This window comes from Erpetoichthys calabaricus, chromosome 3, assembly GCF_900747795.2.
Source record: "Erpetoichthys calabaricus chromosome 3, fErpCal1.3, whole genome shotgun sequence".
NCBI lineage: Eukaryota > Metazoa > Chordata > Cladistia > Polypteriformes > Polypteridae > Erpetoichthys > Erpetoichthys calabaricus.
Genome location: NC_041396.2, coordinates 94,701,173 through 94,714,551, shown reverse-complemented (window position 1 = coordinate 94,714,551; position 13,379 = coordinate 94,701,173). Strand labels below are relative to the sequence as shown.

The 13,379-nt window shown below is 35.9% G+C and overlaps 1 protein-coding gene across 4 annotated transcripts in view; it reads left to right on the top strand.

Moving 5' to 3' along the window:
* The first annotated feature begins 738 nt into the window (after positions 1-738).
* The window catches only part of zc3h11a (zinc finger CCCH-type containing 11A), a 42,468-nt gene continuing 29,827 nt past the window's right edge, over positions 739-13,379 (top strand). The window contains exons 1-6 of one of the 4 annotated variants that reach the window (XM_051924598.1): positions 739-858; positions 4,431-4,491; positions 6,681-6,866; positions 7,682-7,801; positions 8,017-8,140; positions 10,555-10,746. In XM_051924598.1, coding sequence (XP_051780558.1) covers positions 6,813-6,866; positions 7,682-7,801; positions 8,017-8,140; positions 10,555-10,746 — 490 coding nt within the window. In that variant the 5' untranslated portion in view covers positions 739-858; positions 4,431-4,491; positions 6,681-6,812. Of the gene's footprint in view, positions 859-4,106; positions 4,492-6,680; positions 6,867-7,681; positions 7,802-8,016; positions 8,141-10,554; positions 10,747-13,379 lie in introns of those variants that run through there. The other 3 variants (XM_051924599.1, XM_028797169.2, XM_051924600.1) reach the window with 3 other exon arrangements.

Sequence of the window (13,379 nt, the reverse complement as noted above, 5' to 3'; positions counted from 1 at the left end):
GGATAATATTATGTATATTTCCCTTAACAGGGATTCAAAGTTAACTAAATTAAGATGCTGACTAGTTGCAAATGAGAAGGATTTAATAATATCTAAAACCCTATCAGTTTGCTCCTTATCCTCCACAAGTAGTGAAATTGAAAGGTCATGAATTTGTTCAGTTAAAGCTATTTGCTGTGCTGTACTGTACTGGCAGGGTTCTATCAAAGCAAAAACAAATGCCCATGTATATTCAACCTACGTTAAATCTTGCAGTAGTTGACCTTGCAAGACAAACACAATAATTATTATCCCTATACAAATTTAGAAAACACTGATTTGTCGCCAAGTTGAAAACACGGGGCAATCTTAACTAAAAAAAAAAAAAGTTCAACAGAAGCGAATGGTTTATAACAATCTAAAACGAAAATGCGTGATTTGGGAAGTTATTAAGTAGTCCTAATTTAGCAAGACGGCGTTGAGATGTATACCACCCAAAAGAACGGATAGTGTGGGGTTTAATCTGTTTGTCAAAACGGGAGCCACCAACAGCTGGTGACTTCGGGCATCTCGCTCTCCTTGATAGGATCTAAGTTATATACAAAATAATTTTGCATTGTGAGAAAAAAAGCACATTTAGCTTAAAAGCAAAACTTGGTTTGGTGTCCTGCAAACATGTTTTCACTACCACAGACACGATCAAAAGGGAAGGTCAGATTGTACTTCCTGTTTTATACTGCGCATGCGTGTCTGACAATTTGCAGGCCTTTATTGAGTTTCTGGGAGGACGTCGAGTCAGACAGCGGAAAGGAGTGGAACTGAGTTGTTCAAATATTCACGAGGGAACACACGCGTTACAGTAATTAAAATATAATTTGGGTAACTTTATTGCTATTTAATAAGTGTAATTAGTCCGAGTTCTTTGAATAGAATGACAATTATTTTCATTGTTTACCGCTCTAACGCTTTTTGAAGGGGGCTTGTTACGGCTATAAATGGCGGCGGGCCTTGTCTCTAGATGTGGTTAACGTTACATTAAATTCAATGTAATAATTACGTATGCATCTATGGTGCCCTATATTTGTGTTCATAATTGATTGATGTTTTTTCTTAATTGTGTTAGTTCCTATCACTACCGTGTATACGCATTTTGAATAACGAGCTGAGGCCTGTTATTGATTAATTTTGTCCTAGTTACCAAAACTGAAAAAAATCTCTTTAAAGGAAATATAAATAGGCTGAAAAATCGGAAGTTTAGAAATTAATATAACAATGCAGGTGTATACATTAAGTTCCTAGAATTTCTAATTTAGTACCCCAGTTTATTTTCGCTTACAGTATCAACCTTGCATAGCGAGTACTATTTAAGAGCTCATGCATTACTTGATTGCGTAAGTAGAAATCGTTGAGTAGTTTAATGTTAACTGTTTATACATTACAGTGCAAACGTCTTTGGCACCGGGTTTTTTTTTGTTTTTTTTTTTGCGATAAATATTGTCAGTGTTTTTTTTTTTCCTCTTATGGATTAGTGTGTCAGTAGAAAATAACAAACTTCAGATGTTCCAACATTTGTCTCCTAAAGAATTAAATATATGAATTTATTTTTCGGTAAAGTAATACATTAAAAACTTTACCACTTCTGCCTATAAAAAGATCACTTTTTATGCCTGTAGCTCAGTGCATGATAAAACAAAGATGACCAACCCTTACTTATGATCAGTGATATAAAGAGTTGATTTGAAATAAACTGATTAGTGACAGATGTGAAGTTATACCCTTCAAATCTGTTCTTACCATGGCAAAAGTGAACATGGCAACAAGACACATGATAGTTCTCCTGCATCAGAAAGGTGTCTCCCAAGCAGAAATTTCACGGCAGACTGGTGTTTCAAGATGCGCTGTTCAAGCTCTTTTAAAGAAGCACAATGACACTGGCAAGGTTGAGGACCAAAAACGCAGTGGTCGGCCACGGAAACTCAGTTTGTTGGATGAGAGATACATAAAACTAGCTTCTCTTCTAAATTTGAAAAAGTCCAGCACTGTTATCAACTCTGAACTTGCAGAAACAACTGGAACCCAAGTACACCCATCTACAGTATGGAGGAGTCTTGCTAGAAGTGGTATTCGTGGGCGAGTCACTGAAAAAAATAAACTTTTTCAAAGTGGAAGCAAAGTCAGGATACTCGCCTACACACAAAAACGAGTTACTGAAAAAAAGAAACTTCTTCAAAATGGAAACAAAGTCAAGAGACTGACCTACACACACAAATGCGAGGGCTGGAGTGTTGGAAGAGCATTGAGTTCTGTGACAATTGGAAAGGCCTCCGCAAGGTTGTCTGGGATACCCAAGAGAGACCGGAGCAATGGTGACACCCAAAGTGTGCAGAAGAATTGTGGCAAGTTCACTAAGGCACTTGTAACAAACTGCAAGCCAGATTACTTCTAAAACTGCATGACAGTATACCTAAGAGAACTGATGCAGTTTTAAAGGCGAAGAGTGGTCAAAACAAGGCTTGATTTATTTTTATACTCTTAAGTGCTCCTTATTGTACTTTTTTGATGTTTAGAACCTTTTCAGTATTTTTGAAAGCGTCTGCACTTTTCAGATTTTTTTAACGTGTGCCAAAGATGTTTGCACAGTACTGTGCTATTTGTGTTTTCTAGTTGAAAGGTAGTAAAAGTGAAGGGGCAACAATGTTGTTAGTTGAGTGCTTTCACAAAAAAACAGACAAGTGTACAGTGATACACTAGTGAATCTACATAAAGTCTATGACGAGATAAAAACAGTCCCAAATGGGAGGGCTTGACTGTCTAATGGTCTCATTGGTAGCCCACTTCAGCACATGATAAAGATGCTTAGTGTATTGGTCAAGTTATACTATGGGATAGTAGGAAACATTGTCACATTTTTGGCTCAAAACAAGCAGGATAATTTTCATTCTTGTAAGCATCAACCTTTTCCAAAAAATGTAACCTTTTAATTGTCCAGGATTCCCTATTTGTACTGATAATTCTAGGTTTTAATAAAGTTTTACCAGCAGATACTTAGTCCTCAGAAAGCAAAACAATTTGTGGAGGACCATATTTTCAGTGAAAAATGTTTTTTTTTCATGGCCACAGTTTACAATGTGTTTCTGTTCAGGGTTGCAAGTACAGGATTTTCGTATGGAGCATGTATAAGCATCTGTCACCTGATTGTCAAGCATTTGATTTTTGTTTGATTCGGAGGCTAATAACACTGATCAATAGTAAACATTTTGTATGAGTGAAAATAAGCTGTATACATGCTTAAAAAAACATTTGATGTAATTAAGTTATCCTTGTACATTACTTTTAAAACAATTCTGGGAACTTTTTGAAGCTACCTCATTCAAATTGAAAGAGACTTTCTGTATGTATGTGTATTTTTTTTTTATCTTCATTTGACAGATCGTAAATCACAGCTTTTATTTTCAATTCTGTGCAATTGCAGACTCAAAAGATGCTTACAAATGCAGTATTAATTTGCTTTTAGGCTCTTTATAGTACCTGAAGACACTCCTATGTCTCACTTAGTGACATCTGTGCATGAAATAGTATTTGCTTGAAAAGGAGTTCTTCATTCCGTACATTAGCCTATGCTATACTTTTTACGTTTGAGTTTGCTTTGTCCCATTGAGCTTGTTCTTAAGCACCAACGAGCTGTCTCAAAAGGGACGATATAATAAAATGGTCATTTTTGGTAGCTAATTCTTGTCCAGAATTGTTTAATGTTAATTATGTTTAATGTTTTATTACAGTTTTCTAAGTGTACTCCATCCAGTTTAATCTAAATTTTGCTGGTTTCTGCCTTTCACAGTGGAACTTTCTTTCTGTTTAACCGAACATCCTGAGAAAGGGGGAGTGTTTTTTTTTTTTTGTGTGTGTTTTTTTTTTTAATTTTTTTTCCCCACTAGGTAAAAGAAGCTTAAATGTTTTCCTTCTTGAAGATCATTGGATTGGGATCATATTAAATGTTTATTTAGAAAATATTTTGGAAGACAGCTGATTTCTTTGTGTCTGGCTGCTGAACGTTTACGGCAGCACCCCCCCCCCCCTTTTTTTCCCCCGCTCTCTAAACACAGCCTTCATTAAATGAGTTGTTGGACTGTGTAGAAGATTTTTTATTTTTTTAAAAAAAATTTTTTTATTTTTTTCAAACTTGCCTTTTTCCCTGTGCTGTCACAAAAAGCACAAAAGTGAAGTTTTAACCCTCCATTTTAAACACACACCAACATCCTCACAAACATACATAGAACATATTTTTCTTCAAAGTCCTTTGTTGCTTGGCTGCTTAGAGATCTGGCCATGCATGAGCAAGAGAAAGCTTGTTGGTGATTTATATCAGCACCACAGTGTGACGGAGTGGGGGAAAATAGAAGAGTATTTGAAGGCCTCTGTCAATATAACTCATCGAGTGAGTGTTCCTTCAGGCCCACAGGACGAGCTGGTTGGAAGTGGGTTGAAAAGGGTGGACCCACTGAACCCAAACAGGTAATTGAGAATGTTAATTGTTTATTCAAGCAGTATTTATTTATTTTTAACCCTTGATTATTTATTGTTGTGTTGTGCATGCAGCTTTCATTGCAAGTGATCATCTTAATTACAGGAAGGAATGTGCTTGATTAATACTTCAGTAGACTTACTTTGGAACCATTTTAGTATAATGCACGGTGTGTAGCCTAGTTGCATGTGTAACATATTTTGTAAGTTTTGAACCAAGTGGAGATTAATTTAGTAGTCTTCTTGTATGTACTCTTACTTGCAGTCAGTCATAAGACTACTTAAAATTAACCGATGAATTAATCCGATTGCTTCAATAAACAACTTTTATGTAATGTCCTTGTAATGGCGATTGTAATCTCAATGTATTTTGTAAAGTATGTACAGGTATGTACTAATAATGCTTACTTTCTTTTTTTTTTCAGTTACATGTTTGGTTTAAATTAAAAGGTTGTCTTCAGTATTTTACATGGATGGGCTAAAGTCAGTTTGTATTTTATACTTGAACAAGGGGGCTCGCCTACCCCCGGCGTTTTGAACCCGTGCCTGCTGGGCAGCCGTAGTTTCAGACGCGCATTGTAGGAGCTTGCGTTGTTTTGAACCCCTGCTTGCCCTGCTTCTGCGGTTTGAGACGCGCATTGTAGGCGTATATCCGTCAGTCGAGCTCGTTCGGTTTGTACCCGTGCCTGCTTTGCCTCCGCAGTTTTCAGACGGTGGGTCGCGTTTGGCGTTTTGTACGATCCCAAGCGGCACATTATTCCTAACTTCACTCCTGCGCCTTCACTACGCAGTAGTGCCACTCACTATATGGCGGCAACGCCTGCGCCTTCCGTATTAGGTCGGGTTTTACCATGCTGTGTAGGCGCCTTTGCCTTTCGTACTTTCCCGCACCTTCCGACGCGCGATGTAGGCGCCTGCACGTTCCGGGTCTGCCTCCGCTGTGTGGTGTGGACGTTTAACTGTCGTTTTTTCTGCTTTTATATTCTGTATTTCGCTGTGCATGTGTTTCGTGCCAAGGTTTTTTTGAAGCTGTTGCATTCCAGTTTTCATCATCTGTAACCTGCTCTCCATGTTTTTGGCCCCGTTCTTTAACCTCTTTATGATGTTTTACTTTGTTTCCTACTCTGTCTTTTATTTCTGACCTCGCTTTATCCTGCTTGCGGCATGTCAGACGGTTCGTAGTCTCTCCTGTTTCACTCCGTAGTCTGTGGGGGGGTTTGTGTGGCGCCTGCGCACTATGTCTCCTGCGTCCACGGGCATACCTGCTTCCATATCCGGTTTACCATTCTCGGTTAGTAATATGGATCAGCAACAACAGCACTTTGCTCATTTGTCAGAATAATTTCCAATTTTTTAGACAATTCAAAGTGCAGATAATTAGACAGTGGGACATAAGTGGTTAATGTTTTTGGATGTCAAGGCTACTCCTTTAATTATTATTCAAGTAAAATTAATCCATTGGTCAACGTACTTATAAATGAAATAAGTGCAAGGTGAGCTGTTAAGGGCTTAGGGCACACAATCTTTTTTTTCTGAATCATTGCATTTATGGTTTGCATTCATGCCACATTAAGATTATTTTTGAAATGACAATTTTAATTATTTATGTATGTATTTTTTCAACACCACATTGCTCGATGTAGATGCAGTAATTCTTGCAAACTGAATTTTGGCAAAAGGATGGTCAAATTATTTATTATTTTTTACAAGTTTTCAATTATTTACATATTCAAAGTTTAAGTACAAAAATGTCTGTACATTTTGTGCATAATTTCTGTAAATTAGACCATTATAACAAAATGTGGATGTACTGTACAGTGAAATAATATCTCGTTCTGGCTGTTTTCTACCTTTTGCTAGATAACCACTATAATTGTAACTACCCAATAACCCTGTAATAAACGAGGCTTAAGTAAATATATAAAACTTAATTTGTCATTATAAAATTAATGTATTAGCAATATTTCATTTTCTCTATACATATCTAAATCTGTAGGACTTTTTGGAGATTATATATAATGTGTATGTATGTGTGTATATGTATGTACTGTATGTATGTGTGTGTGTGTGTGTTTTTTATATATATATATATTTATTTATTTATTTATTTATATATATATATATATATATATATATATATATATATATATATAATCATAATCTTAAAATTTATCCTAAAGGAGGTATCTGAGGGCCTAATGGTGAAGTTAAGAAGTCATTCAAGAAGAAAACTTGCCAGCCCTTAAAGAAAATAGTGTCATCAAGCAATCTTCAATTTCCTGGAATTCATTTTGTACCAAAGCTCAGTCGTGATGTCCAACCAAGGAAATGATTGTTACTTTTACTACTACTCTACGTGCACTAAGGTATTGGGCTTTGAAAACTCTTGAATGATTTATGCTTTCTTTGTTCTTAAAATATCTTGGTACAATAAAATCAATTTGAGGAGATACTTAATTTAATATTACACAATAGTGGTGGGTTAGGCAACTTCTGGTGGGCCAGTACTCTAATTTGGCCCCTGCTCACCATCTTTTCTGTGTTGGTGTTTTTTTTTTTTTTTTTTAATAGAAAATATGTAGAACATGTGTGTTCTGAGATATGTATTAGAATAAGAAAGGTTTAGGTTCATGCAGAAGATTTACAATGCTCACACAGGTTGAAATGTCACCCACTTATCAAAACTGCAGCATACACCTTAGAAAAAGCATGGTCATTATTATTTAGTAAACTCTGAGGAATAAGCTATGGACAGAAAATATTAATTTCTTTTGTTATTCCTTTTTTGACAGTAAATGTCCTTTGCACTAATCAGGGATTTGCACGTTAAATTCAGTTTTAAGTATTACTGCCATATTTACAGATAGCCATGCACCAGTTGAACTCAAAATCCTCTTCCTTTCCTTTCTTTAATTCCTGTTTTTGTCATCTCAATAGCAATGCTCAGTGTATTTCTAAATGGCTCGAGAGGTCATTTGCCTGTTGCATGTATATTAGCTTATAAGTTTATAATCGCTTTGATATTGCACAGTAAAAAAGAATCCTATAATCCTATAATCTAAAATTATTAAAGATAGGTATCAAAATAGTCACAAATTGCTGTAATATTTTTGTTTACCAGAAGAAAAATGATCAACTGTATTTGGCAGGTTAGGGTTTAATCTATTGTCCTTCTTTTTAGGGTGACAGCTGTCCATTTCGTCACTGCTCTGCTGCATTGGGCAGTGAGACCGTATGTACCTTGTGGCAAGAAGAACGTTGCTTCAGAAAGGTTTGCAAGTTTCGGCACATGGAGATAGAAGTGAGTTTGACATGCAGCACTAAAAAATAGGTTGTGATAATATAATGCATTATAAATAAATGCTACATCTGCTAATGTAAAAATATAACTGATTAATAGTGAATGCCCAATTAAAGAATTGTATTGTGTCGTATGTTTTATGTATGCTTTTGAGCAACACCTCTTACTATAAAAGTTGAAACTGTCTAGGAAAATAAACATTTTCTTGTGTTCAGAAAAAGCGAAGTGAGATCCCTTGCTATTGGGAGAAGCAGTCTGCTGGTTGTCAGAAGGTGAACTGTGCTTTTCACCATGAGAAGCCTCGTATTATTAATGGACAGTTTCTTCCTGCAAGTAAAGGTATGTTAGCCCTCTTGACCCTTCTCTAACCGATCCATATCCATCTGTATGACTTTCCACATACATAGTTTATCTTTAGTAAAAAAAAAAATATATATATTGATTGATGTGTGGACTGAAACTCCATATCAATTGTGATGTCATTTTCCTCCCCTTAAGTCTTCTCACATTTCCAACTTTCATTGGGAAATCCTAATTTAGATATTCTTCAAGCTTATACACAAGTAAAATATGAATTTGTTGGCAACTTATTGTAGTCCAGAAGCGCAGAAAAAAAAAGAATGTTTTAAAACAAAGCCCTTTACTTCTTTATTTGGTGCTTTGTATGTGGACAAATTTATTCATACCCTTACAGCTCATTGAAAACATGCTTTATACCTCATGAAAAGGGACTAAATGAATAATTGTCCCATGCATTACCTGATATGTCATTAAGATAGCAACGCAAGTGTGAAAAGAGATAAAGTAATGCTTATTCTACAAGATGCCCTGGACACATTGTTGGTACCCCTAGAATAGATGAATCACTCTAATTCAATTATTCATTCATTTAATTTATTTTCAAACTAGCTGCTTTCTTTAATTAGTATGACAAATCTACAATTTTGCAATCAGTTATTTGGCCTATTTAAATGGAGAAAAGTAGTCACTTTGCTCTTTGGTATCACTGTCCAACAAGAAACATGGACCAGAGAAAGCAAAGGAGAGAGTTGTCTGAGGAGATTGGAAAGAAAACCCTAGACAAGTACACTGCTTGACAAAAGTTTTGGAACACCCCAGTTTGTCTTTTTTTTTTTTCTTCAAATGTAATAAGTGTAATTAGTTGAAATGCAGTGAATGAACTAAAATGTATATATATATATTTTTTTTATTTAAACTCCCATTGTTTACTTGTTCTATGCCAGTGTAATACTGTCGAAGTTGTACTTCAGGAGGGTATAGTAACACAGTCTGTTCCAACTCTGCTTTAAGACCGGGGGTTTTTAAGTAATCAACAACAGAAGTTGGGACACCTGTGCAAATTGTTAGATGCAACTTGCAAAGCTTAATTTAATTGCTGCAGAATATCTGTAGGTTGTAACTAATTAGTTGTTCCCTGAATAAGGTCCATTTGTAATATTTTGAAAGTTCCCTTTTTTCTAGTTTTTATAAATTTAAACCTCCTGCAGTTTACTTCTTACCTTTTCACCATTTTAGGTCATTCATTGCGTTTCACCTGATTAAATTAAAAGAAAAACTGGAAAAACTGAGGTGTTCTAAAACCTTTGACCAGATGTGTTTGTTAAAGGCAGTGGCTGTTAAGACCATCTCCAAGCAGCTTGTTCATTTGACAACAGTTGCAAATATTAAGAAGTTTGAGGTCCAAGGGGACTGAGGTCCTTGTCACAAGAGGAAGCTGGAGACATCTTCCATAGAGATAACAAGCTGAACTTCATGATTAAGGTCCATCAGTGCCTGTTTGCACCATCCATTGCATTTTGAGTGACAGTGGGCCCAATGGAAGAAGACCCAGGATGACTGCACTGTTGAAAGAAAAACAAAAAGTTAGACTGGAATTTGCTATAATGTATATTGACAAGCTGCAGTGCTTCTGGGGGAATGTCCTTTAGACAAACAAGACAAAACTAGAACTTTTTGGCAAGTTGCATCTAAAATCTACTCTATGTAGACATACAAAAAATGAAGTTTTCAAAGAAAAGAACACCATACCAGCTGTGAAGCATGGAGGAAGCTTGATTGTGTTTTTCAGCTGCTTTACTGCCTTGAGCCTGTACATAGAACAATGAAATCTCAACACTATCAAGAAATTATGGAACAAAACATACTCTCCAGTGTCAAAAAGTTCTGTCTCAATCACATGTCATGGCTCCTCCAACAGGTTAATTACCTGAGACACACTGCTAAAAACACCCAAGAATGGCCAAGAACAAAACCATCGGATACTTTTGAAGTGGCCTTCTACGATCACCAATTTGAATCCTATTGATCATCCATGGAAAGAACTGAAACATGCAGTCTGGCACCCTTCAGACGTGACACAGCTGGAGCAGTGTGTTCAGGGCGAAACTACCTGTTAGGTGCTGAACTCTCATTGAGACGTATAGGTATTGGTTGTTTGCAGTGATAAGGTTGTACAATAAAATAGTTCTATAATATTTGTTCATGCCATTTTCATTCGCACTATTTTTTTTAAATATTCTGTTGCATCAAAACTCTAAAGCAAAGTCTGATTTTTGTTAAATACGAAATAAACAATGATGGGTGCCTATTACCTTTAGTTACTTTAGTTATTTTAGGGACAAGTATGGGTGGTTCTTTATTTCGTGGAGGGGTATCAACAAGTTTTGTGGACACTTTAGTTGCAATTATATCATGCCAAATTAAAAATGTTTATTTTTTTTTTTTTTACAAAGCACATCTCAAAAAAGAAGTAGAAGAGGAAGAGCAGCAACCCCCCCAAACTGCAGTTCAGTCATCTGCATCTGCAAATCCTCCAAATCCCCAGCTGCGTGGGGTAATGAAAGCTGAGAATTCCGAGAATGTTCCTAGCCCTACTCATCCCCCAGTTGTCATTAACCCTGTGGATGATGATGAGGATGATGATGGTAATCTTTTTTTTGGTTACATTTCTAAAACATTTATTTATAGGTTTATATATTATTTCTTTTTTCATTATTACCCCTTTTCACAGTATTCATGTTTGAACCATCATGCTGTTGTTTTCTAGTATTGTAGGACTGAAAAATATATTGGCATATTGGTTGCTTTCTTACTTTGTTTGGAGATCCAGCTATGTGTCTTTTGTTATGTTCTAGCTTTCAAAAAAGACTTCTCATGCCAGTGTATTGAATGCAGTCTGCAAAAACCCGTCTATAGTTAGAGTAATGTTTATAAGAAATCAGAATTGTAAGTTTTCATATAGAATTCCACAGGAGAAAACCCACATGCTTTGGTCAAGAACCCAATTGTCTGTCTTTAATAAATGTACTATGTGGCAGTTTATTTCTGTTAAAAGTTGAGGAAGAAGTTTGGCCTGCATTTTTTTTTTTTTTTTTTTTTTTATGTCCCAAATTTTTATAAACTTTTTCCTGTCTGGCATTGACGAAATAGATGACGATACTGGCTGGTTAACTGTTTTAAGGTGTCCACCCTTCTGCTGCAGCTCTTGTCTTGTGTGTTCCTTCTGTTCACCTCTGGCTTGTTCTCATGTTAAGTATGTTTTTGATGTAAATTTGTGGTGGTAGTTTACAGGACAGTGGTTATCTCCAAGATCCCACCTAGCGAGATTTACTTTTAGGGGATTTTCTATTTGCTTTGATTTCTAGTCCTATCCCAAACATGGTATTGAGATCATTTACAGTACCCTCAATAATGTTTGGGACAAAGACACATTTTTCCTTGATTTATACCTCTGCTGCACAGTTTCAAATTACAAAACACATTCAGATGTGATTAAATTGTACATTGTAGACTTCAAAATATATGCAAATACCCTAAGTCACACCTTGTAGAAATGACCACATGACAATTTTTATACATGGTCCACGCATTTCAGAACACCATAGTATTTGGGAAATAGCAGTGGTAGGTGTATTAAAGCAGTCATATTTAGTACTTTGCATGCAATATTCAACAATGACTGCTTGAAGTCTATGATTCATAGACTTCACCAAGTGCTGAGTATCTTCTCTGGTGATGCTCTGCCAAGCCCCTAATACAGCCATCTTCAGCTCCTGCTTTTTCCCCTTAAGTTTTCTCTTCAGAATATGGAAGGCATGCTCAGTTGAATTTAAATTGGGTGACTTGATTGGCCATTCAAGAATTTTCTATTTTTTAGCTTTGAAAACTCCTGTGTTGCCTTAGCAGTATGTTTGGGATCAGTATCTTGTATGATGAAGCACTATCAAATGAGTTTGGAGGCATTTACTGGAACTTGAGCAGATGGGATGTTTCTGTACACCTTAGAATTCATTGTACAACTGTTATCCGCAGATTACATCATGAAGAGAAGTCTGCTAGTGGAAGCCATAGGTGCACAAGCCCATAATACCCCTATCACTATGTTTAAACAGAGGAGGTGTATGCTTTAGATCTCAGGCCGTTCTTTTTGTCTCTACAGTTGGCTCTAACACAGGTTAGTTTTTGCCTTGTCTGCCTCCAGTACCTTTTTTTTTTTTTTCTTTTTCATTTCTTTGGCTAACTTGTGATTTGCACCTTGTAGTTTAGGCCTAGCTCTGTGGATAGTAGTCTCTGACATATCTGCACCTGAAGTCTGTTTCTTATCTGTTGGACAGGCATTTGGGGCTTTTTCTTTACCCATAGTGAGAATTCTTTTGTCATCAGCAGTCGGTGTCTTCCTTGGTTACGAGTTCCTTTACGATTACTGAGCTCACCAATTTGTTCCTTATTCTTAAGGGTACTCCAGACAGTTGATTTAGGGAATGCCAAGGTTTTATCGATGTCTCTAATGGTTTTATTGTTGTTTTTTAGCCTCATAATGGCTGCTTTGACTTTCATTGGCTTAGCTCTTATGTTGAACAACGACAACTACAGACTCCATAGCTAGTCTGTAGCTAGAAGCATGCCTAGGTATCTTACGCCTACACTAGTGAAGCAATGAAACACACCTGAGTAGTCACAAACACCTGTGACATCAATTGTTCCAAACATTATGGTGCCCCAAAATAGGGGAACTTTGTATAAAAAGTGTTTTAATTTCTACATGGTATCACTGAAATGTATGCAAATACCCTTAAATGAAAGTCTACAATGTGCACTTTAATCATGTCTGAATTGTTTATTTTTGTAATTTTAAACTTGTCCCAAATATTATGGAAGGTACCGTATGTATTTTTAAACAAAACTGTTGTGCAGGAATGTTTTTTTGTAAGTATACCCCAATCAGGTTTGGTTCAAGTCACTTCAGATCACCAATTTTTCATGTTATTAGAATTGGCCAATTCCAATATTATAATATATTTTTAAATGGTAATCTCCTTCATAACCAGCTATGTAGAAGCCTTCATTTCTGAAGTGTTAATCATAGTAACTTTTTTACAATAAAATTGCAGTGCACAGGTATTAACTGTTGGCCATGGACCATAAAAATATTAAATAAAATCCCCTTAAAAATGCATATATTTTTAAAATTAATAAAATGTGTATATACAACATTTATCTTTAATATATACTGGATAAAGTGCAAAAATGCTTTTAAACTACAGTGATCCCTCGCTAT